The 27,592-nt window shown below is 38.4% G+C and overlaps 1 protein-coding gene across 1 annotated transcript; it reads left to right on the top strand.

Moving 5' to 3' along the window:
• Window positions 1–23,260: 23,260 nt before the first annotated feature.
• On the top strand, window positions 23,261–27,139 carry LOC149088159 (uncharacterized). The gene has a single exon (XM_089251636.1). It carries the CDS (start codon window positions 23,261–23,263, stop codon window positions 27,137–27,139), a length of 3,879 nt encoding a protein of 1,292 aa, XP_089107762.1.
• Window positions 27,140–27,592: the final 453 nt, after the last annotated feature.

The following is a 27,592-nucleotide window of genomic DNA, read 5'->3' as shown; positions in this document are numbered from 1 at the left end:
GACGCACTAACGAGGTTTATATATATTGCCCCCCACCCCGGAGAAGGTTGAAATGACGTCCCTCAGAAAAACTCCTCTTAGTGAGACAAATGTTTAAAATTCAAGAACCAATACTAAACATTACGTAAAGTAAAATACTTATAAACGTATTTTGTTATAAAAAAGATTATATTTGTGATTAGAAAAGATTATTGCCGCTATATACAGGGTGCCTTTCAAACAGGGGGAATGTCATTTTACTGGCGAACCGTTGATCCTGGAAGTATACTTTCGGTTGGGAAAAGTGGCAAAATAACGTAGTAATCAGATCTGGCGTTCATGTTGCAAGTTGGGTTGTATAGGTACTGAAATAAATAAATAAACTTTTATACAGTCACCGCGTGGGCCTGAAAACCCAGTTATAAAATTAGTGACCTGTCCCTCCTGATGCCAACAAAAAAAATTTCATGTTTCCAAATGAAATATTCACAGAGATATTAGAATTCGACAGACGGAGAAAATTTGAAGGGGGAGGGGGGGGGGGGTGAAAAATTCGAGTAAACCGATTTTTCCGCATTTTTGGAGCTTTTCACCCAACTTCCCTCCGTTTCGAATTCGAATATCTCAGTGGATATTGCACTTAGGAATATGGATTTTTTTTTCGGCATCAGGTGAAAAGGGCAACAATTTTATAATTGGGTTTTTGGGCCGCACGGAGGACTGTGTAAAAGTTAATTTATTTAATTCAATAACTATACAACCCTTGCAACATGAATGCCATATTTGAGTACTACACGTTATTTTGATACTTTTTTCTAATTGGAAGTATATCTCTAGGATGAATGGTTCACCAGTTAAGTGCCATTCCTCCAGTTTGTCCCCTATATGATACTGCTAAAGCTCAAAATCGACAAGTTCGCGCCCGGTGGAAACGGCCAATGTCCAAGTTTCGAGACTTTCACCGAATTTGGCCTGCGCAAAAAAATGATTGATTCCGTACATCATTACATATCGATCCCACCCGATTGGCGTGGTGGTAAGATGCTCGTCTACCATCATGAAGGGTTCCGTAATGATCCCAGGTTAAACCTGGTCAGGAATATAGAAAAACTATTTTCCCTAGCGAGCTTGATGCAACCACCGATAGATGGTACCTTCATTCAACACCACCTATTGAACAAGCTTGTGACATCAATGAAGAACGCCATTTCTCCTATTGCCATTGAATATACTGCAAAAAAGATGAATATATCGCATGCGTCGGCCAAATATATCCAATTTCAATAGGGGAAATGGCCTCCGTCAGTGACTTGACGAGCTTTGTGCGGAGGCCTTGTTCTATATGTGGTGTTGTTTCATTCCAACCCAACATATTAATAGCAGTACATTGCAATATAGCGAACTGACCATAATTATCACAAAAAATTACGCCAACGAGGTGGTTACACAGAATAATAGTGATCGATATAAGGGCCGGCGAAAGCCCAAAATTCAGATATTCCCGATGAACTGTGCCGAACAATTAGCGAACTGGCCGATTTCAGTCTTTGACAGTAACATATAAAATCTTTTTTTCCGTCCTAAGTTAGAAACCATTTCTGAAACTTCACCCGTTTGCCATCAGTTTATTGATTGAATTCGGGGAAAATACTTCACCTAATTTCTATCTTGACCATGTCGACGAAGACCACACCCACTAACCTTTATATCCTCGAGGGACAACAGAAACTATGGGAGAAATTTCTTCTTGTTGTTACTGGGCAACTTCGTAGGAATCTGCCATCATTTACGTCGGAAAAAAAAGGCCAAGTAATGAAAAGGCCAGACAATCTCGAGGGCATTCTTATCGTTATTCTCAGAACTTGACCATTTTCTTTGAGTGTTCGGTTATAGCGTACGTATCAGAAACTACTGAACATGAAAATATAGGCTTATGGGAGTGTTAGACGAAAAGGGTCTGAAAGGAATAAAAATTTTATATATATAAATTATTCTAAAATGAAAGCAATTATACTCCGATAAGTGACATTTTTAAACTACAAATAGCAAAATAACAAAACTACAAATAGCAAAAAAATTTACAATAACAATAAATTAACAGATATTTAACGAAACGGCTCTCAAATATCGCCGCTACGTGAACAGATGCCTCATTCGGCGCAGTTGTATGATTTTTAGCCATGTTTCGACGTTGCCGATGACCAGCCCAGGTGCTGGCCAAAGGGACTTCCTATCGCGGGCTCCAGGTGTTGAGCCCCCACAAGCGAAGCGATCGGTAGAGCTTTTGCTTCCTTATTTCGGAGTTGCTCCACAAAAGTAGTAAAAAAAAATAGTAAAATTCACATGTGATACTGACACTGCTTTGAGAAATAATTTGGCAGGATATAAAACTAAATTTTTTATATGGCTCCCTAACCAAATAGCACAAATTGCAGGAATATATTTGTGCACCCCCGTTCTTTTTCTCTAAATAACGTAGTCTTCTCTGACGTATTCCAAAGAGATCTGCGGTATCTGCCCACAGATTTTTTTAGCGTTAATAGACATCCATGTTCGACATTCTCACACACGCGCGGGGGAAGTCGTAATAAATTTTAGTTTGTATACACCTTTTTCTCAATTATTGCTTCATTGAAGTTCATTATCACATAAGAAACTACTCTTTTTATGCTAATTATTTTTCATATTTCATTTCAACTTAAGAATCAGCCGTTTGTATTATTTTTGGACAGATGACAGGTAGTCGTGGATAGATAACAATAACGGGTATAGATAATAATGGATTTCATCCATAAATATTCAATGAACTAAATTATTTAGTAACACAATTGATACATTTAAAAAGAAGTACGATACACAGTGGGTTGAATCGCGGAGTGATCCATACTTAAAATTAGACAACCATAGTCTTTCCTATGGGCAATATAATAATACTTTTCCCTAATTATTGGTTTTTTATTGCTCTTATTGGGTTGCTGTATTTTTGGCATAGTTTAGATGTATATTCGACATCCATGTTGTCCCTTTTTCACACACCTTGATAACATTTTGTTTGTTGAGGCGTTTGTATTTGTAAAAGGCATATCACACGATGGACAAAAAGCTAACAAATCAACTGAATATATTCGCATGATAATTTATTGAATGTGGATAACGAAGATTAACCACGAACCCGAAAAATCATCACTATAGATGCGAATACAATGAAATATTTCAAAAAAATGCAGAGGGTGATGCCCTAAGTTCATTCGCAGGAAATCACTTGAGAACCGTTGATCCTAGGCGTATATTTCCAATTAGAAAAAATATCCAAATATATATGTACAATTCATATGCGTCAATGATAATGAAAGGGATTGTATAGTTATCAAAATTTAAAATAAGAACACGTTTTATTTGGCCACCTTAATAGGGCATCAGAAAGTTGTTGTTGCCCGGTCTCTTCTGAAAATAAAAAAAAAATGCATGTTTCTCATTGCAACATTCGCTGAAATATTTGAATTGAAAAATGGGAGAAAATGTAAAGAACCACACAAATGAGGGCAGGAAGCATTGGCCGCGAGTCTATGCTTTTTTTGTCACCTTATTTTTAGCGTCTTATGAATGGGGTCAAATATCTCAGTGAATATCGCACTTAGATACATGAATTTTAAAGAAAATGCATCAGGAGAGACAGGGCAATAACTTTCTCATTGGGTTTTTGAGGAACAAAAATGATCATCCAGCTGGTTCAGTTCACCTTGTATAATCCACATACAGTTGTGTATCACTCTTGTCGCACATAGTATACAGGCCCGCAAAGCCTTCTGATATAGATCATGCCCTTATGGCTCATGTAGAAATTTTATCATTAAATATCTTCCTTTTTTCTTTGGAACACAAACATAACTTCTATTCACTTTCATTGATATTATTGTGAACTAAAATATACTAAAATATTGTTTTATGCATAGTCTCACTTTTCGATCGCTTCAATGTAATATTTGGGCGTTGGTTGCAGCCGCCAGGCTTCTTACACCACTAACGTAAAATAAAAAAGTATAGAACGTTCTAATTTTATTTATTCAGAAATTGAATGGAATATTGATAATACCAGAAACAAAGTTACGAAATATCTGAAAGTTAATATCTCATAAAAAAGGGGAATTTGCCATAATCATATCAAACTTTACGGAAGATATACGAACCATAACCAAATAATATTGGATTTCAGAATTTTATTGCGCAAAGTTATGTAAGGTTATTATGCTCCGAACAAATAGGTTATGATGAAATATTCCCTCGATGACATTATAAATAACGTCTAATGTTTACGACATGAATAAATTTAAACTCATATTTATTTTTTTTCTAAAAATTCAAAGAAATTCATCAGATACGAAATTTGTTTGAAAAAAAAAAAATTAATAAATAAATCGCTGTCTTTTCATTCCGCGTTTTAACGCAAACGAAATAATATAAAACATATTTTGGATAATTTATTTTTTCTTTCATTATAAAAATCAATTCTTTTATCTCATTCCGCAAAAATTAAATAAAAACTCTTCCGAATCACAGTTTCATTTAAAATGGGTTTTTTTTCTCAGTTTAAAATATTTCTTTTGAATAAAGACAGCAATGAGTACAACTTCCATGAATTTCTTTTTTGTTTGCCTTAATGCGTGTTAAAATAAAATGAAAAATACGTGTGTCTGTGTGTATATATACATCATGTGAGCTGCTGCATATGCGTTCATGCTCAGATGAAAAAAAGAAAAAGTTTTCCACAATGAAAAAAATCAATCAAATAAATAATTTTTCACTGCGCAAAATTTTTTTTACCGTGATTTTCCGTGATTAATGCACTTTTTTTTCTCTCATTGCTGAAAACGAATATTCAGTTATTGATTTCGGAAACGAAGTTGATGAAAGTTAAAGAAAAATTTTGAATCCAACTGTTGTGTGAATCAATTTAATGAGTATGTAAATTTTGTATTTGCGTTTTTGGATTCAAATGGGGAAAAATCAATATAAATTAATATGAATAAATTAAAAATAATAATTAAAGTATAAAAAGTAAATACGATGGAGAAGAAGTTGTTCATTATTTTTCGAGTTCTAATATAAATTGAGGAGCTTATTTTCAAAAGGGAACATTTCCAGTTTTGCTAAATTTGCAGGAGAAATAAAAAACTAGTCCTCCGCAATAAGTTTGCTCTATTAAAGTAGCCCAACAGGTAGCAAGCATATAGGAATGGGGTGTAGAAGAATATTGAAATACTATAATACTATGTTTCTTGACCAACATTCAAGAGAGTTATGCATGTTCGAATTTTGGGAATATTCCGCTTTGAAAGAAAATTAGTGGAAAAAGTGTTACCTTTTGATTAAAATTTGAGCAGGCCAAGTATGAAAACTTATGAATTTCTACTATGTTGTCACCTGTTGATTTTAGAAGGTTTTGACTAGCCCAGGAAGGTACCCTTACTGCTCTTTCTCCATTAACATTAGAAACGTGATCATTCTACCGTGGGACCTCCCATAACGGATATTCCTTTTTGCGGACTCTTCCAATGACGGACGCTGTTTTGAATTGCATCGACGGGACTTAGTATATCTTAACGGATGAACAGTTCTCGTTAGCGGACAAAATTTGCAGTCTCATAAGTGTCCGTTATCGAAAGATAAAAATACCGAAGTGTATGAAAAAGGGGGGGGATGTGTTCGCTATTTGGTAGAAATGATTAATTTTACATTGCAATTTTCAACAAAAATATTCTGGTTTGAATAATCTCTGACAGAGCTTATCCCAGAGATTCATAAACCGTTAAAAAGTGCATTTCGGAAAAAAAGTGGAAATGTTTCCTCTCTTGAAAATAAGCTTCTCAATTACACTCGTTTTCTAAATATAAATTATTTTATGCAAATCTACAAATTTACCTTAGACAGTTTTTATAGCTGTCCAACTCCACCAAAAAGAGCATAAAACACGAAGAATTCATACGCATTGAAGAAATGAATTTTTGCACATGCTACGGCATGAACAAAATTATGATCGGAATCGTGCTGCTTTTCCTTTGCATCGTCGTTGGTAGTCATTTACAGTCTGACGCGGTCATAAAATATCACATATTTAAACATTATGTTTAGGTTATAGCATTTGATGTCACTCCAAATAGCCCTGTGTATTTTTTTTGTTCGTTTCCTTTCTGATATAGCAACAGTTTCTCCGCATGTTAATACTATATCACAATCTACAGTAAGAAGATATTAGATATTTTATTTATTTATTTAGGTGTTGGAAAATATGACGCTGGTAGATTTGTGTATATATTTGATTACGTCAATTTTTTCACCAACAAGTCGATGTATGCATTTCTACTTTTGTCCTAAAAGAACGTCCAGGCATTTCAGCTAAAAAAATGATATCCATTAGAACTCATCACCAGTCCCAGTCATGAGGATATGCGGTGGTTATACAGGGTGCCAGAGAACTCCACCGCCAAATAAAGCGGTGTTAGTATGCGTCAAGCCAAACAATTTTTGAAAAGTAAACCACTTATTCGGGTGGTATGTGTATCAACCATGTTCAGAATTCACCTAAATATAACAACCTTGTGCAGAGGTCCATGGCTCGATTGAAGAATTATGAAAAAAAAAACAACTTAATGCAAAGTTGAAAAATATAATAATATAAGTAAATTAATTATACTAATATAAAATACGTATAAAAAGAGAAACGTTTTAATTAAATCAACTTGCAAAATCACAGCTGCAACGTTGGTAGACTGAGCAAGATAATTGTTAGATTTAACAAAACATTTAATTGGTGTGACAGCTCTCGATCAATCAACCATTGTATCAAACATTGTTTTAGTTCTTCTGCAGTCCAGAAGATGGCATTACTATCGCATCACATTTACTAGTACCGGATAGAATGTCTTTCATTGTTCGCTGATAGATGAATGTGCTTTCTGCTGCTATAAATGGGGGTCCATGACAGACACCACGATTTCCTGCGGCCCATTCCATGACTGAATGTATATGGGAACCGCTGCGTAAGCGCATTTAGTCTCTTCCTATTTCTCGGAAAAGCTTAAATTGCATGTAAACATGCCCCATAGAAAAGGTAATGAAATTTCATGCATTACTCCAAGTTCCAGAGTAAAATTTTTTTTTCTCTTGAATTCCATCACCTCTGTCATTTTAGCGGTAGATATCTGGTACGCCCTCGTATATGTATACAATTAAATTATTCTTATAATACATATATATGTAATTATGGAATAAGAAAAGATAATCCATTCATATAAGTGGTATGCCTCGACAGGTTGATGAAAAATAAACAAAATTAATTACTCCTATATATAAGGGCAATACTATGTATTACAATAATAATAATGTTATTGTAATAATTATTATTGTCAAAATAAATATTATTGTCAATAATTATTGTAACAATGATAATATTACAATAATAATAATAATATTTAATTATAATTATACTTAATTTAATGCAGTTATTAGTAAATAAAATTAATTACCCGTAATTTTTTTAATACTTGGTAATTTTATTGCATTTACTTGATAAAATGCTACTTATTTATGCTAACTCAATTATACAGGGTGTCCTGTAAGTTCTAACTCGGCCTTTATCTGATCATCCGTTTGTCGTAGTGGTGTGGTTACAGTTTGAAAAATGCTTAAAATGTGTTCGAAAATCCCCCTGAATCAGGTTTAAGAATGAAAATACAGTGAGATATTTGAATTCAAAAATAGAAAGTTGGAAAAGAATAGCATTATTGAGGGAGAAAAGTGTCTTCCGTTACTTTATGGTGTTTTTCCAAACTTTTCCCCAATTTTCGAATTCAAATACCTCAGTGAATACTGCACTTAGAAAAGTGTTTTTCTTTGGACTCAAAAATATACAGGGCAACAACTTTCTAATAGAATGATAGATGGCAGGGGAACAGTATAAAAATTTAGATTTTTTTTTTTTTTGCCGCGTCGGTTTTGACTCTCAAAACTGGTAAAGGGTGATGGCTGACATGTTTTGAACATTTTTTTTCAAACAGAAACAATATGTCTACGATGAACGATTGAGGAGATGATTGAGGCCGAATGTAGGTACAGTGCGGTACTGTGATTTTTTTAATCTTTTACATTAATCGGAATCCTCCGATCAACAAAATTTTCGCAACTCACTCATCAGCTGTTTTATACAAAAAAATACTATTTTTGCACTTTTCAGCTTGATGCATACTCAAGAGCAATTGAATTATTTATAGTGCCGGACTCGTGATGCGAGGATCCGGGTTCGAACCCCACAGTGGTGGTCGGCTGAAGTTGGTTTTCTGTGGTTCCCAACTTCAAGGCGCAAATGCGAGCCGATCTCCCCGTTAAAAAGTCTCGCCACAGAGAGCAACAGTCCTACAACGGTAAATCATTCAACCATAACACTTCACTCATAGTTAGTAAAACTGGGGCAGATGGCAGCACTACACATAACAAGCATTACACAGAAACAAACTTTACGTCAGGTTGCACTACACGTACACGCACATTACCGCATGTACCGATTCGTCAGTGGGGGGGGGGGTTCCGTGGGGGGGGGTGCATGTGTGGTGTAGCAGTAGTAGGTAGGGGCTCGGGGATCCATGATGTTCTTAAGTCAGCCACCTCGTTGGGCAATTTGCCTGTTGTGGCGTTGTATTTGTATTTGTATTTGTATAATTAGAAATACTTGGGATGATTCCCTTGCGATGATATCTTTCGTACACCATAGCGAAGAGATGATTGTGGATGGTGAGGCTACTACTGCTACTCCTGGACTGTGACGCTGCTTGCACGTTCAGAAGCACCAAAATTGCTGAGTGATTTGTTGAACCGTGGACCATCTAATATGTCGATACCATGCGAGCTAGCCGACATCGACCCGCTCATCAACTCTCGGATTCTTTCACAAAGAATATATATACTCACACGATAGAGCCTTGACATCGTGGTACATGAAAATCCCATTGCTTGCTCGGCTTTCTAGGTGGAGTGACCCCAATGACGAACCTCGGCAATTTGCCCGTAATTAAATGCACTTTAATCGGTTTGGCCTTAATACTTTCATTTACAAGTGGTGCACAACTGAACACTCCTTCTATTCTAAAGACGATTTTATTCATTGCTATCCATACGAAGGTTTTAACACGTGGCTGATACGCAGATGGATATAAGAAAGACAATCCAACTGTCTCTCCTGGGAATCGAAGACATTATTGAAGACTGCCCGTAGATGCAGTTGAATTGACTTCCCTGAATCCATCAGCCAAGTCTGTTAAAATTTCTGTATTCCTTCTATATTGTAGGGGCTCTGCTTATCATGTTCATATTGGTGAGTGGTCACGGGAAACCCAAAGTGTCTCATCTGCATATATATAGCCAGCTGTCCTAATTCCATTACCTTCGAATGTATGATACTATGATTCAAAGTTCTTAGATACTGTATTGATTCCGATTACACTAATTTGAAGATACAGATTTATTTTTATCTCGGAAATTTATCTCATGGTGTCACAAAAACATCATCTTTGAAGTTAAATGCTCTTCTGGACATCTGCACCTCCTCCTGCTTCTTCGATTTCTGTCATATCAAAATCACGCGGACTCAAACTCTTCTCTTCAATATCGATTGCCGTTGCTTTTGGCTCGATGTCTCTAACTACCGATTTCGCAGCATCTTCACCGTTATTAATATTATCTTTTATAGGCACAGTTATTTTTGATGAATTATCTATCCCACCATCTTTTACTACAGTTCGAGAATGTTTATGTACTCTATTTCTGTGAGCTTTTCGTGACCGGGCCTTCTTTCGAGCTTCTGGTGGTACAAAACGCCTCATGAAATAGATGGAGCTGTCTTCAGGAAGAGCTTCATTGGGGAGCCTCAAGATATGCACAGCGGGAACAGAGCAGAACATGGTCACCACGATATATATCAATATGAGGCTTAATCCGAGCCAACACGTACCGAAAGAATAACCGAAACCGTAACATATACTTTTCCGTATGAAATAGACGTATTTTTTATCCAGGAAATACATTCCTTTTTCCGTGGACATTCTTAACATCTCGGAGCTAGCCATCTCTTCGGTGAAGTTTATCGGAGCGGCATCTATCGACCAGTTAAACAAACCGTTAGGATTTATAACAAGGATGTTCTCGAGTAGATCTAAGATTGAACTTTCTTTCCAGAGCGCATAGTCACAGATACACAATGTATCACTCAAGTGCGATGAAACAGACTTCAAATATTCAGGATGCATCCGATAGGGATGTCGCGAAGACTCGAATGTTTCGGCCACCTCTTCTGCTTCTTCCACCGCTCCTGAATCTATATGGTGATCAGTCTCGAGAGTAAGATCGTCTTTGATGCTCGTTGCATGATCCAAAGCTTCTCGTCGGAACTTGAGAGCAACCATCGCATCATTAGGATCAGAACCATCAGTCAAATTCCAACCATCGATTTGACTTTTCAGATTTTGTTTAATGTTAATGGCATGTTTCCTGGTTGTGTTGACAGCTGAAGCGTTCGAAGCTCTTTGGATTATATGTAGGCACTCGCTAATCGGTATGTCGGAAACTAGAAGTATTACTGCTGCTAGGATAGAGAACACCCATGAGAATACAGCAATGGCGGGGAAACTGCTCTCGATGACCCTCGATCCGTAAGTCGACAGAACGGTCCGTCTGTAGTAATGCTTCTGGTGCTTCCTGAAGAAATTCGTCCCGTTTACTCCGAGGAATATCCCTATAAAGCCCGGACAAGTCGATATAATGGCGAGTACCACAGTCGTCACGGCCGCAACGTATATAACGTGTGAACTCTTGTTTAAAATTTCTTCTTTCTCTTTCCAGTCGTTTTCTGTTGAATTTGAATACCCTTTACTTGCCTCAAAACGTTCTACATCGAAAGAATTGCTCTCCAAAACATCTGCATCCATTGAGACTCTGAAATAATTGACGTTCTCTGATTTAGTCTTTAGCAGTTCCTGCTGTTTAAATGGTGTTAATGACGTCTCAGACCACGTTGAAGTCGAATGATTAAGATACAAGGTAATTGCGTCTTTGAGAAGCTCCAAAGATTTCAAATTGACAACTTCGGACATCTGAGAAAACACATCAGGAGTGGACATCCCGAAAAATTCTTCATAGTCTGACAGCTGATGAATTTTAATGAGAGAATCCGATAAAGAACTTTGACATGCCATCATGTCTATATCTGCGTCACGTCTGTTCCTTAATTCAACGAACTCAGTTGCAAGAGTGTCTTTGAATTCTTTAACCCCTCCATGGATGTCTGAGATATAGGTCTCTGAGATTGGTTCAGAATCAAGGTATCTCCGTGATTTCTCTTCCGCCATCTTGATTTCATCATCAAGTTTTTTATCATCTCGAAGTATTCGTGTAGCACCTACAAATAGTATTGCGCAACCGAACCACGTCACAAGTATGGAGAAGAACATGCCGCCAATCACGATGCACAATCTAGACGCATCTCTCGGTGCGAACTTATTGTCTTCATGATCGTTTCGCTCATTTTCATGAGCAGCGTCGCCACTTCTACGGATGGTGTGACCATAGGTTGCAGAGCTCTTCTTGCAGAACTTCCAAGCGGCTTTTACGAATAGCGCAAGAAATATCCAGAGGAATACAACAGTGAAGGATAGAAAAATGATCAGATCTCGAATGTATTTTTTCGTGATGTTTCTCATTTTTGTCTCACCTGATTGTACAGAAATTACGTCAAATCCTATGTAATGAGATTCAAGGATGGTATTTGTTGATTACATTGCAAGAAGACAAAATCACTAAGTCCATTTTGGCTACACATCGTTTTCGAATATCCATATTATTATGAGTCTTCGGGGAAAACACTGGTCTCATTAATTGACGTTTCGAAAAACTTCATAATCACAACATTTTGAAACAGCAAAAACAAGTAGAGAAACGACGTAAACACCTACATCGTCAAAGGTCTTGAATCAACGTTGATTCTAAAATTTATGGACATAAACAATGGTCAAGCCTTTGGACTGGCTGCTACCAAGCCATTTTACCAAGACAAAGTTTTATTAATTTTTGAAAATTAATAATAACTATCCATAATACTTGGCAATGTCCGGGTTATCTTCAATTGCTGGGAAGATTGAGAAAGTGACAATCTGTTATAAAGAAATAAACTATAATACTGACAGCGTTAAAGAAGAGGCAAACCATTGAAAAGGCATATATGCATGTCTGAAACACATTGTTTGAGAACCACGGTAACCACACAATAACCATTCCGAAATTGATTGTTGGGGCCCAGGAACCATTGTTGAACGACGGTTTTTTGCCTATTTCGGGCAATTGTTCAGCTCTGACAAACTTTCAGAGTACCAAACCAAAGTAGACTATGGTTCAATCCCGGCCCTGTTTGGTATACAGTGGAACTTCGGTTAACGAACAATTCGCATAACGATTAAAAATTTTGAACAAATTGTCACGAGTGCACCTTACACACACTCTCAGCCTCTCTCGCCTTCTCATAGAGAAACCACAAACCACACATTATACATATCCATACATACATGGGATGCAACAGGTGTGCTCTCCTTTCCCTCACCAGGTATTTCTAAGACGCACTTGAGCACCGAATAAGTACGTATTACATAACACCATCACAACTCTACAGACATACATTGTGCCTCTGGGCCAATGAAAACCCCTTACAGAAATCAGGCGATTGCCTTTGACCAATAGCAGAGGTCTTCACCAATTTGGTTTGGGAACACACGAGGCTTTTGCCAGAGAGTATTGCTGGAGGTTGGACGACCAACATGTCGCGCTTGAAGAGTCGTTAATTTACTGTCGCTCTCTCTCTCTCTCTCCCTCCTCCTAACCCCGGGTTGAGATCCCTCAATGTAAGGGACACAAGAAACCTTGCCCTGAGATGACGGTGAGTGATTCAAACTATATATATAATTATTGTGTGTTTAATTTGGTGGAGTGAGAGTGTCCATGTTGAATGTAAATTGTATCGAGTTTAGTGCAATTCACCGAGTCGAAGTAATATATCATACGGAAAATGGCGTATCGACATCCGCAACAAAATTTTGAATCGGTTAACGAGCGATGATTCGCATTACGAGCAAAAATTTTTCCGCTTTGTTCATTTATTTCCACGTTATCACAACCGAGCTGATGATTTTTTGTTTCCACTCACAAACATGTTATGGAACTGTAGATAATATTCTCCCCTAAAGTCTCCGGTATGCATGCCTCACTCGGAAAATTTACACACGTGCGAGTGTGAATATTTATGATACGAAACTAGATGTAGCATTGTAGAAATGCGTACGGGCACTTGAAGATTTTTTTTCCTTCAAAATCTGCTTGCAGAAAACTGTGAGCTGATTTGAATTATTGCACGAGACTTTGAAAGTCTAACTCAACAGGAGCCACTATTCGCCGAAGATATTGTGTGATTGGGGAAGACGATGGACTGAGGGTGCACGAGGATGGCATTCAAGAACTAGTGGTGAAAAATGTCTATGAGTTGACGATAGATGAAGTGATGGATCTCTTTTGCACGCAACAGCAAGAGTTAATGGACGGTATCTCATCTGAGGAAGAGAGAAGTAAGGACATGTCCCTCTCACATTAAATGAAATTAGAGAGATATGTAGAATGTGGGAATCTCTGTGCAATACTCTGTAGAAAAGAATCACCCAAATAAAGCTGTAGCAGTGTGCGAGCAATGAATCCAACGAACACTGCAATTTCCCATTTCCTAGAAATCCTAAAAAAGAGGCAGAAGCAAGTGCCATTGGATAAGGCTCTTTTTGAAAGTCATGCAAAATATAATAATAAGTTTGCAAACAACATGGAGTCTGTAAATTGTCCTAAACGATAGGCCTCTTCTCTCTCGTCGTTTAGAGTAAGTTAATAGTCAACAATGTTTGTAAACATTATCGTATTGTATGTTTATTTATGGCGTTATTTATATTATGTATATTTTATTGTATTATATATTATTATTATTATGTTTAATTATTGATTGCATGTCGTTTTTATTAGTCATTTTTATGTGAATGAATAATTGTGGAACGAATAATCCGAGTTTCCATCATTTTCTATGGGGATGTTTGATTCGAATAACATGCTATTCGGATAACGAGCACGTTAGCGGAATGAATTAAGCTCGGTAACCAAAGTTCCAATATATATGAAAAATTTGGCGACGATCGGTCTAAAATTGTAGATTTTTTTTTTTTTAATATATATAAATAAAATTTATTGTTATCATATAACAGTACAAAAAGAAAAAATTTACCAAGGAGTCAATCAAAAAATTACCCATTCTGGTAAATGCTAGTAAAGATTAGTATGGAAAACAGAATAGTCAACTGAAAAAAAAAAAATCAAAATTATTCAAATCAAAATAAAAATTAATGGCAACAGAGGAGTGCAATATAAAAACAGTTCTACATGCTGCAACTAAAAAAAAATTTGTATAAAATAAATTAATATTTGTATATTAATAAAATACATCGCCAACAAATGGCTGTCACGCAATTCACCGTATTAGAATAGCAATTTTACATCACCAAATACTATATCAGTTTTGCAATCATAGGCGCAAAATCTGAGGGGGGGGGGCTGAGTCTGCTTGGGATCTTCAAAAAAATTTAGTGAGGAGATTAAAAAAAAGTAATAAATATATTGTTATATCCTCCAATAATTAATAAATATACAATGTAATGAACCACTCCCCTCTCCTTCATAACGGCTTCGGTCCCGTATATACGTAACTACTGGCTGGAAACATTCAGCTCCCTCGATGGTTTCTTCATATCGGCTCCTCTGTATGCATTAGAACTGAATAAAAATTATCTTGAGGACCTCCAGTAGTCTGCGTACAACAAGTTGAAAAACACTGCATTAGCTCATTCGATACCTTATTCATCAACTCATTCGCTCACACATTCACTCTCCTACTCAATCACACGGTAACGCACTCACTGGTGACGAAATGTTGTAAGCGAATTTTCCGCCAATCATAATAGATTTTCGATACTTAAATGGTGCTCGGAAATACCAAAAAAAAAAACACGTTTGCTCCTGCTCGAACTACGTAGATATTATGGCCTTGCATACTTCGATGCACCAGTCACGCCTTGAACGGTCACTGTCCAAAAAAATCGTGATTCGGTCCGCTAACAGTTTTAAGAAACCAGCCAAAATCTCACTTAAAGACGATTAAATTTTCTAAACAATATTTTTTCTATCAGGCCGGATGGGAAGATGTTTTCCAGATTTCATCCGAAACGTTATGCGTTTGATAAAGTATGGAGTTAATATGTAGTTAGTACAAAGTTTATATCTAACACAATGAGGAGGTGGGAGACAAACACTTTCTAAAGGCCCCCTGATTACATATAATTCAAGAAAGAAGAGTCAGCGTCCAAATACCCTCCACTGTGGCCCACGCCCATCTAGATATAGGCGTGGAGACAGACGGACTAAGCGGCAAAATGGGCTAAGAGTCAAAGCTGGGGGGAGGGGTTCCAACGGGATCCAAAAATGTATACGTAATTACCGAATTTTAAGAAAACAACCATTATGTATAAATTAAATTATTAATATGAATAATTATACTGAATTATTTCATATGAATCGGGGTGGAGCTACATAATTGATGGAAGGAATGATTTGAAACAATGTATGTACAGAATGAATGGAAAAATGATTATCCAAGATGACCGAAAGGAGTAATTTGAGAATTATTCAAAATAATTCCCGAATAAATAATTTAATTTATCAATCGGAAACTGATTCAGACTTGGTCAAAGAAATAATTTCAGAATAAATGAAAGTCCTCAATTATTTGAGGGCCCCCTGTTCAACGCGGGAACCCGTTGTCTGACATATTTTAATATTATTAAGCCCTTTTGAATCTGAATTCTTCTATCTTTGGATTCTAAATACGAATTAGTTGCCCGCAGACACGAAGCCACTGTCTTATAAGATCCTAGGGCCAGAAAAGATGCGTACTGTAACCTTTTTGAGTAGTGTTGAGTAAAACTATTGTACCATGTTTATAAATGATGAAATTAGTTCGTTTGTTGCAGTTTTTCCCGAAAGATTTGATATTGCGAATCCCTTGTTGACGAGGTCAATTTCGACGCTTCCTCCATAAAATACAAAATTTATTGTTGTTTTTTTTAAAATTTTATTTTGCATAACATGAAATATTGAAGTAACAAATTACAAATTCATAGTACTGAATACGTCATTAATGCAATGGTAGTAAATGAAAATATATGATCCTGTGGACTCCTTGCAAAGTACACACGGGTCCCTCAAAGGGTGGGCTGACAAGGCTCCAGCCCTGGGGCCCGGGAGGATTTTAATAATTTTTTTGTTTTTTCACGCTATAAATTCATCATACAGGGGGCCCCATGAAAGTCTGGTCGAGGGGGCCCTTAAAAGATTCCAGCCTAGGGGCCCTGCTTCAGGATGCGGGGCCATGGTCCCTGGGTCCGCGGACCACATGTTTAAAAACACTGGTATATTGGTTTTTATTTTTGTTTTCTTTTGAAGTCTTTTTAATATTTCTCCTTATAATTCTGTATGCGTCACACACGCACACACACACAGAAGCCACTCTTTTCTCTTATTTCTTTTCCACTATTTCAACTTTGAAGTCATTAATAGAGGATACTGTACAGCGCAACTTATCAGACAGATGGCAGCACAACGTGGCCTGAGATTCAAATTGATTTAAAATTTAAAGATCCCGAGATGTGTGTTAATTTTAACAGTGAACTAAATAGTTAAGGACGATTTGAAAGTGCAGATCGAAGAGGAAGAATCGTTGTCGGAATTAATTAGACAAGAAAACACAGATATCTGAGATCATTGTTATTGTAAATGTTTAGGTTAAACAACGGATGATTTATGAATGAAAATGATCAGTAGATTCCTGCAAAAATCGCCATTCTTTCGATATTAATGAGTAACCGCAGGAAGTTTAGGCACTAAAAATGGTCAAAATAGGCAGGCAAAAAGGCACTAAAAAGCCTAAAAAAAGGGCACTAAAAAAACATTTATAATTTTTGTCAGGAAGGAAAAATAATTAAAAACAAAGATATTAAAGGTCCAAAAAAACTAGCTCAAAAATTGGTTGCACTTAATACGTCTATTGTTTTAGTTATAGTTTATAATAACTGCATTATATTATACTAGTCAAATTGATTTCAAGCCCAAAATAAATGTTACTAGATCCTCAGGATTTGGCCAATTCCAACACCACCATTACCAGACGCAGAGCCGGTAGGGAAAATGATTTGTGGGGTTCGTTTAAGTTGCAAATAATTGTCGTTTATTTGCTGCATTATTTGGAATAATCATTATCATTTTTATAGGTCAAACATGGCTACCTTATTCTATTGTAAAAAAATCTAACCTTTTTTTCATAAACATTACCACATACTGGCAGTGGCGTCGGAGCCGGGGGTGCTGTGGGTCGAGCACCCACGGAAGTTTGTAAAACGGGTTCGAGCACCCACAGAATTGGTTCAGAAATCGGAATTTCCTACATGGGACTCAAGACGAGCACCCACAAGTTCGAAACACTTCCGACGCCCCTGCATACTGGGGACTCGGGACTCTGTGCGTCCGCATCTGTCTCACATCCCTGACGGAGACTCTAGTCAGTTTAATCGAATACCAAATATTTATGTTTAATAAGTTGTCATGCTTGCTTGCAGCGCATTTATGGTGCAAAAAAAGAAAAAAATCAAAACAACATGTGCCCCAGAACACTGTCTACTCCTACCCCCGCCTTGTGTGAGCCATGACGTCAATTCATGACCTCTTCGGACAGTCATTGGTCAACTATACACATAAAACGCAGTCCAATGCTGCATAATGTGAAGCCTATGAGGAAACAAGGATTTATAATTTCCCTCAGCTTTCCTAACACGGACTACGTTCATCTGAAACAAAATCATTCATGTCTAATGTCATCCGGTCAAAGTTAAGGCATGGCAGCAACAATCTCTCAGATCACTTATTTGCATATAAATGGGGCTGGAAGGGGTGTGGGGGGGGTATCATATTTCTGATGATAATTCATTTGATTTCAGATGAAAATTCTAAAAAGACCAATTCTTTTGAAGTTGTCAATGCGGAAAATATGCAAGTTTTACAGATTATGGCCTCTGGAATTCACCAACTTAAAACTATGCAAAAATAGGCATTTTTATGGCACTAAAATGTCAGGAAAGGTATTTTTACCAAAAAAGTTCGAAGATAGGCATATATAAAAAGGAATTGGCCTAATCTTGAGAGTTTAATAACATTTTATTTTAGGCTTGAAAACAATTGATTTTAATGCAGTTATTATAAACTATAATTAAAAAGATAGACGGATTACGTGCAACCAATTTTGAGTTAGTTTTTGGACCCTTAATACCTTTATTTTTAGTTATTTTTTCCTTCCTTCGACACATTATAAATCTCTTTTTTAGTGCCTATTTTAGGCATTTTTAGTGCCATTTCGCTTGCCTATTTCGACCGCAAACTTTCGGCCTCTAATGATGACCGTTGGTGACTTAGCCTTTGGTGAGTTGCCTATTTTATTTGTGTAGCACATATTCTGATATTTCATATTCCGATAATCTTTTCTTTCATTTTTATGAAATATGCATAAATTAATTGATTTCATTTGATCAAAGCCAAAAACACGGCTAAATAGATATTTAAAATGTGTTTTTTTGGGTCATGTTCGATTAATGATTTGAATAAATATATACATTTTAAAATGATGATAATTTTTTGTTGATTAAAATTTAATATGTCGTGCAATGTTAATGTTCCGATATTTTTGATGGCGTATTCTCTTACTATTATAATTTAAAACTTGGCCCTGTGTTACGCTATATCGTATACATATACGTACACATATCTTTTTCAATTCAAACAATTAAAGTTTTTTTGTTATATATCGAACACTTTTTTACAGCTAACTACTGTACTTTCACAGTCTGCAGCATTAAGTATATTTGTTAAAAAATCGGACTTTCATTATAACGGACAACTTTCAGCCCTAATTGCTTGCTCCGTTATAGCGAGGTTCTACTGTACCAGAGTTGCCAGGTCCTTCAAAAATTTCCAGCCAAAATCCTCTTCAAAAGTAGCCAAAAAGTAGCCCAAAATATTTTAACTTGTGCTGCCATCTATGGAGCAACAAGCAAGCTACAGTTTCACGATATTCTAGCCTGCAAAGGTGTGGCTTATAGCTCTTTTCTTGTTATAGTCACTAACCCCCCCACCCTTTCACATTTTCGTAAAAAATATGTTTTTTTTTACCGAATAAATTGATTTTTAAAATTAGCGAAAGTCAGGGCTACACATTCTCTGTCCTGGAAAAACGGCTCAGAGATGGCCTGGAGCCGAGGCCGTCTTAAAAGCATCATGGCGCCCCCCCCCCCCCCGGGCAAATTGATTCTGCTCAGCTCCCTATCCAGACTACAAATGCCTACTTACCAATTCACATGCTTAATCTCGCAAATCGTAACCATATCTCATTTTTTATTTCCCCCCCCCTCCGCCGCTCTTCATTAAAGGCCTCCGTGACGTGCCCCCGGGTTGGCCCATGCGTCAAGACGGCACTGCCTCAAATTGTGCATTGGTGCCTACGAAATTTGGTACAATGATTTTAAATATTAGGTATGGGTCCCAGACCAGATTTTTCACGGTCTAGTAAACAAAAAAATTAAGAACTCTTCTGGGTTCCTGGCAGGGCCGTTTTAAGAGCATCATGGACCCCGAGAGCCAATATTTTTCTGATTCCCTACATGGAAAATCCCCGAAAAATACAACTACCTCTCGATTTTCTGAGGCCCCCGGGCCCATACGTTAAGACAGAACTGGTTCCCGGGCTTGAGCCCTGCCAGCTCCACGCTTGTAGAGGCTACGGTTTCTTTCACAGGCTTCTGTGGTCTAGACATGGCCCCCACAAGGGGTGGGCTGACAAGTCTCCAGCCCTGGGACCCGGGATTTTCAACATTTTTTTGTTTTTCACGTTATAAATTCATCATAAAGGGGGCCCGTGGAAGTCTTGTCGGGGGCCCCGCAAAAGCTCGCAGCCCGGGGCCCTGCTTCAGTATGTGGGGGCCATGAGTCTAGATGCTGTGTTTCCCAACCGTCGGGCCGGAGCAACACCTTCTATAGCAGAAGGCCTCCGCGCGAAGCTCGTGACGTCACTGAAGTCTCCCATTTCCCTTATAGTCACTACTACCCTTATAATACATTGGATATATTATAACCGACCGGCCGCGGTATCATAACGTTTGAAACCACTGATCTCAAGCCCAGGACAGTTTCCCAAGTTTTTGTTTTACGGCCCCTTCAATTATTGGGTAGAAAGGCATTATGGTTAAAAGTTCTGGCTTTCCATAGTTGGGTGAGTTCCCCCACCCCTTCTGCCTTGTCAGGAAGAAAACACAACATGAGGTAGGAACTGAAGTGAAAAAGAAAAACTTCTTTGCTCAAAAGCAAAGAGAAATAAAGAAAAATTGGGAGAAATTTGCCATGAGAACACAATTTTGGAAAAACCGCCCAAAAAACCGCCACCCGCCAAAGCCAAAAATTTCCCGCCGAACCGTTTTCAAACCAGCCCAATTTGGCGGGAAAACCGCCAATCTGGCAACTCTGTACTGTACATGTCTGAAATCTTTATTGTATTTGCGATTGTTCTCACCAGAATGTTGGTAACGCCATCTATTGAAGTTGATTTCAACACAAAACTAGAATGAAAAATATTTCGCATCGATCGAAATTTCAATATTTTCTGTTCGCGAAAAACTCCGATGTTGTTAGTGTTTATTTTATTTTTTTTTTTTTTTGCATAATTTAGTATAAGTACTTTTTCCAAAAATCACCAAAATTTACTCCTATTTGGTGCCATAAAAATTTTTAAAATAATTATTTTATAATAATTAATAAAAAATCCTCCTGTTACATTATGTAACACCATAATGTTGAGAGACACACAAAGTTTCAAGACATTCGAATGAGTGGTGCTCGACAAAAAGTTCCTTATCTAACAAAAAACTTAGATTGGAAGAAAAAATAATTTTAGTAAACATTAGAAAAACATTAGCACGTGTAATGCCTGCCAGCAGTTTATATTAGAATACTCTTAAAATATTTTGATATAGTACAGGTAGAACAAAAACACAGACGTAGAGAATTTCATGGTATTTTAAAAATTGATAAATTGGAAAATGTGTTTTTTTTCAAAAATTTGCGTGCACCAACCCCTTTAACACTAAAATACGGAAAAGGTTCTAGGGCTGAGTGAAAACTTTTACTTTAACATATATTGGAGTTGTCGAAGTTCGACTAATCGTGAATTGACGTGTACATGCATTTTCTTTCCTTAGATTTTTTCATCGGGATATTTCTATCATTCACAGATGGCAGCACCAACTAGCAATTTCCGTTTGGTCTGTCTAAAATCCAGGGCTGAACAACCTATTCTCCGGGGCTTGCCATGATCAAAATTATTTTTGATGCGTCGGCCAATCTACGTAGTTCAACACGTAGACCGTACATCCCGTTTTGCAAAGATACGAGCATTCTCGCCGCTCCTGTAAAATGTTCGTCGAATGTCCTTTTATTTTCGTAAAATATGCTGAGTTTTTCACTCTTTTGAGTTCTAAATTGTTTTTATTTTTGGGTCATAAATTCGATTATCGCTAATGCAGATTGTGTAGGCAGGACAAATATCAGGTGCCAGGTAACAGTGGGGCCTAAAATCCCAAAATGTGATGTATTTTTCAATGAAGTAGGCGTTCTTCCGAATTTCAGCTGGTGCAAACTAAGGGGCATAGGGAAAAGTTTCCCATTACGAAATCAACTTTAGGATTTTGGTTTTATTGGCGCAAGGTCCAATTAGGTCGACAGCGCCAAGAAATCAACTTTACAAAATATCTGGGCTTGCCAGTGCTAAAGTAAGAGGCTAGCTTTGTGAAGACGAGATAAATTTCATCGTCAATGGCGTTTAACAAATTTGCATCATTCGAAAAAGTGGAAAATTGGCCCGTATCACCAAAATTTTTTTCTGTATAAAGTTAGAAATATTTCAAAATGAAAAAAGCGAAAAACAAAATGGCGTACACAAAGAATTTGTAATGTTACTTAATACAATGAAGATATACATTGAAAATAATTTCAAAAATTAAATTTAATAGTTTTATATATAGTGTGATAATATTATCGTGTTTTGTTCTTATGCATAAAAAACTAGCGTGCATATATGGGTTTTGGTGATACAGTCGAATCCCGTTATAACGAACTCCAAGAGAACGGGAAAATCACTTCGCTATAACGAAATTTCGCTGTAAAGGAATTACAGGTTATTATGCATTGTTCCTGTGAAAACTTATCTGGGGGAGTTCAAAAAGTGTTCGTTAAAACGAGATTTTCGCTATATCGGTATTCGTAAAAACGGGATTCGACTGTAACGGCCAGGAAAATTCCGCGCATATATGCGGTTATGATGCAAATGGGTTAAGGGTTAAGGTGTGCAATCAATGAAATAGATTCTAAGCGCGCCCATTTGGAATCCAATGCATATAGGTTCAGATAGTTCAAAAAATAGGAGTACAGTCAAACCTCGTTAGTGCGTCACCCGGTTAACACGTCACTCCGCTTACCGGATCACTTTTTGGAAGTCCCAATTGTCCTCAGGCAGGAATTGGCACGGCAGCTAGGGTTTACTCCATTTAACGAGTCACTCCGCTTACTAAGTCATATTTTTGCTCTCCCAAGAGTGACTCATTAACGAGGTTTGACTGTATATTTCAACGAAAGAAATTTTGTTTGGACTTCAAATGCCTGGTGTGTTTCGATTTTCTTGTCTTACAAGTTGTTGTTGGGAATAGTACGATCTTACGTTTGTAATCCCTCTGGTCACCTCCAGATGGCGAAACTGATCCGTTACATGACTTTTCGCTTGTGTCTTCTTTTCCCTTGTATCTTTTTCCCTAGTATGATGTGTTCGTTCGACGCCTACGTGTACGCATGTCTCGTCTTGTATTACGTAAAATAAAATCGTTTTCTTCTACGCATTTGCTCTCCCAATGTAAGCTATTTCGGCCCCGACATATTTTGGTGCACGAAACCCGCCGGAACGAATATTTTGACGAATGAAACCTGTCGGATGAACATTTTGACCAACGAAACTCGTCTTAATATGGATCAGGAGAAATTAACGACGCTCCATCGGAAACGGACAACGGTGCGCGCCAAGGTGACTAGATTCGTTTCAACGTTGGACAGTGCCGGGAAGGAAACCGACTCTGAAATCGACTTCATGGTTTCTCGTTTGACGGAGGAATTGGACAAATTACTTCGCCTTGACGACGGTATTCACGCTCTACTATCGGACGAGGACTACGCTATCGATATCGAAAAATGCGAGGAATACACTGAGAAAGCGAAACGTGCCTTGTTCGATGCTTCTCTCGTGCTACGAAAACGCAACAAGTCTCCAACGACGGTGCCTCCTCTGGTTGCTACTTCGATTCCCGCTTCAACTCAGCCTACATCGACTTCATCACCATGTGCTCTCAAGCTGCCTACAATACGCCTAGAGCCCTTCCGCGGTTGTGTTGAAGACTGGCCGACATTCTGGCAACAATTCACCTCTTCGATCGACGAGAATCCTCAACTGTCAACCATCGACAAACACGTTTTTCTACGGGGGTATCTCCAAAACGAACCCAAGAAGCTCGTCGAGGGAATCGGCGTCACATCGGAAGCCTACGAGACGGTGAAGAAGATGCTGATCGACAGGTACGGCAACAAGGATACCATCATACAGACCCACATCGATTTCTTCGACAGCCTGCGTCCAGCGACAGCTTCATCGCCCGAGTTTCTCAACGACACCTACTTGGAAATTAACGCCCATATTCAAGCTCTCCGATCACTCGGCGAAGATGTCGATAACTACAGTCGGATTTTGACACCGAAGATTCTTCGCACATTTCCTACGGACATTCGTCAACGGTGGATTATCCACTCTAAACGGCAAGATATCTCGGACATGGACATATCCAAGCTGATGCAGTTCCTCGGTGAAGAAATCGACGGACTTCGATTTTCAAGCAAAGTGCAAGGTGAGTTTCCTTTGCCACCTTCGACTTTCCGCCTGACTACGGAAGCATTTCATGTTCGCATTCGACGTAACGAGAAAAATCCGTCACCCTTTTGCCCATTTTGTGAATCGTATGATCACTGGCCCCAAAATTGCTCGGTGATAACTGATGTTCAATTACGAGTGCAGAAGCTAAAAGAAACTCGTCGTTGTTTTTTGTGTACTAACCGTTCGCATAACGCTAAAACTTGCCCACGCCGTGCTAGAGCTTTTTGTTCTAACTGTAAAAGAAAACATCACGTATCCATTTGTCCTTCACTTCATGCTTCTACTGCTGTTGGTAAAATTGATGTATCGCCCCGTTTTACGTATTTGCAAACTGCACGTATTTGGGTATTCGGTCCCAACGGAAATTGCAAATTGTCTCGATGTGTGTTAGACGCCGGAAGTCAAACCTCCTTCATTCACTGCAGTTTAGTGAATGAACTGCAATTGCATGTGCTGCAATCGGTCAACTTGTCTATTAGTGCATTCGAAGCTGTGCCAAAACAATCGATGTATCGACGTCAAGTGCAATTTTTCTTATCTAGCATTTGGGATAACAGATCGATTCCTATAGTTGCTTTCGAAAGCAATAATTCCTACGCCTCACATCCCACGGCTCCGGTAGACATTGGTGCATTTGCTACTTCACGCAGAATTCAGCTTGCGGACCCTCACTCTTCTGACGACATCCCGATTCAAATTCTCATCGGTAGTGATTATTACTGGAAAATAGTGAAAACTGATTCACCGGTCAAATTGTCAGACACTTTCGTTCTTGTTCCGTCTCATCTCGGACATATCTTGAGTGGTACCCATTCCAACGTTCATGTCCAACACACTCCTGCTTCGAACAACACTACTGTTCATTGCATGGCTACTACTTGTGCTGAAGAAATAAATGACTCGTTCAAACGCTTCTGGGAACTCGAAGCCATGGGAATCACCGATGTAAACGAAAAATCACTCTCGACTGGTGAAACAAAAATATTGCGAGATTTTCACGAATCTAACAGCCTGGAAAACCATCGTCGTGTCGTTTCACTACCGTGGAAAGAAAACGTATGCCTCACCTCGGACAATCGACCTATTACCTCACGCCGCCTTGACATTCTTCGTAGACGTCTGGATAAGGATCGCCCTTTTCGGGAAATGTACATTCAGCAAATGGAACGTTACATCCAGAACGGCCACGTCGAAATCGCGCCAGAATCGTCAAGTCCTAGAATTTATTATCTCCCTCACCACGCAGTGAAGAAGACCACTCTTGAGTCGGAAAATTGTCGTAACGTATTTGATGCATCGTCACACGTCAACGGACACCCATCTCTGAATGATGCTCTTGAGACTGGTCCGAATCTACCTTCGACAGAAATTCGTCAGACTGTGAAAAGTTCAATGTTGATATCTACGTCTCTCCCAGTGATTGACATTTCTCGTTTCAGTTCTTACGCGGAACTTATTCGGGTTACCTCGTGGATGCAACGATTCATATACAACTGTCGCACGTCTTGCAAACTTCATGGCGAATTAACAGCAAAAGAACTCGAAAACGCGAAGTGTTATTGGATTCGTCAAGTTCAAATAGATTGTTTTCCGTCTGACTATGATGCTCTTCAACATGGTAAACAACTTCCAAAAGACTCGAAAATTGCACAATTCCATCCATTTCTTAGTGACAATCTGATACGAGTTGGTGGTCGTTTGCAGTTCGCATCACTTCCAGCTGCTGCAAAGCATCCTTTAGTGCTCGATGGTTCACACCCATTTGTCAAATTGCTCATTCGTCACGTACATATTTGTCTCCATCATCTGAGCACGAGAGTGGTACTATCTGAACTGCGAAATGATTACTGGATTCTTCGAGGGCGACAGATTATTAAAAGTGTCCTACGCCAGTGTCTTCCCTGTAAAATTTTTAGAAACACGCCACCGGCTCAAATTGAAGCACCACTTCCTTCGGATAGAGTCACACAGTCGAAACCATTCAGTGTCGTGGGGATAGACTTCGCTGGCCCACTATACGTTCGTAGAAGCTCTATCTCAGTGAAAGTGTATATCTTGTTGTTTACATGTGCTGTCACTCGAGCGATTCATCTCGAGCTTGTCACGGATTGCTCTACAGATAAGTTTTTGCTGGCATTTTCACGTTTTGTTGCTCGTCGAGGTGTTCCCAACACTGTATATTCGGATAATGCGCAGACTTTTCACGCCGCAAATCGTGAGCTTTCCGTCCTTTGGAGTGCCATGACTTCACCTTCTGCTCACCAGTACTACGCCTCCCACGGAATCACTTGGAAATTCATAGCCCCTCGAGCGGCTTGGTGGGGAGGATGGTGGGAACGCATGATTGGTGTCGTCAAACGTTGTTTACGGAAAACATTAGGTCGCGCATCTCTCGATGACGAACAACTGACGACTACGTTGGCTGGAATTGAAGCCGCAGTCAACAGTCGACCATTGACAGCAGATAACGAGTTAGACGATAGCTTCGAAGAACCTCTCACGCCTGCTCACTTCCTGGTTGGACAACGACTGACAACCCTTCCTTCTCACGAAAAAGTTCATGCAGCTACCGACCTCAAGAAATCGTGGTCACTGCAGCAAGATTCACTGAATGACTTTTGGAACCGATGGAGGAAAGAATACTTACTAGAGCTGAAGACATTCCACCAAGTGAAAAATAAAGACCAAGGTTTTCAGCTACGAGTTGGAGATGTCGTCCTCCTACAGGAAGATGCAAGACCTCGACACATGTGGACGAAGGCACGCATATCATCCCTCGTCAAAGGTCGTGACGGCAACATTCGTTCGTGTATTCTACGTACAGCCAGTGGAACAGAAATTCGACGGCCAATTCAATTGGTAATTCCTCTGGAGGTTGACCAGGGTGGGGAGGATGTTGGGAATAGTACGATCTTACGTTTGTAATCCCTCTGGTCACCTCCAGATGGCGAAACTGATCCGTTACATGACTTTTCGCTTGTGTCTTCTTTTCCCTTGTATCTTTTTCCCTAGTATGATATGTTCGTTCGACGCCTACGTGTACGCATGTCTCGTCTTGTATTACGTAAAATAAAATCGTTTTCTTCTACGCATTTGCTCTCCCAATGTAAGCTATTTCGGCCCCGACAGTTGTTATCTAATGCTTTTATCAGGAATAAAAAAACCAGGTTATGCCGAAAATTTTAGGAAAAAAATCAAAACATACTCTACAGCAACTTTCCTAAACATAACCATTTCTTTTTAATTCTATGACATGCTTCTAAAGTAACTGTCAAGAGTAAAATTCCAGTAAGAAAAAGCGCATGACACATAAACACAAATTCCGACGAAATATACAAAGGAAAGGCGGAGATGTTTTCATCAATATTGTGTTTGTCC

Source organism: Pholcus phalangioides, unplaced genomic scaffold, assembly GCF_987345545.1.
Source record: "Pholcus phalangioides strain wild (caught in Gottingen) unplaced genomic scaffold, Ppha-v1.0 ptg000003l_1, whole genome shotgun sequence".
In the NCBI taxonomy this organism is placed as follows: Eukaryota; Metazoa; Arthropoda; class Arachnida; order Araneae; family Pholcidae; genus Pholcus; species Pholcus phalangioides.
Note: the sequence above shows the minus strand (reverse complement) of the source record. Positions and strands in the feature narration are given on the sequence as shown.

Coding starts and splice junctions, on each gene's coding strand:
- LOC149088159 (XM_089251636.1), top strand. CDS start 23,261: ATGGATCAGGAGAAATTAACGACGCTCCATCGGAAACGGACAACGGTG.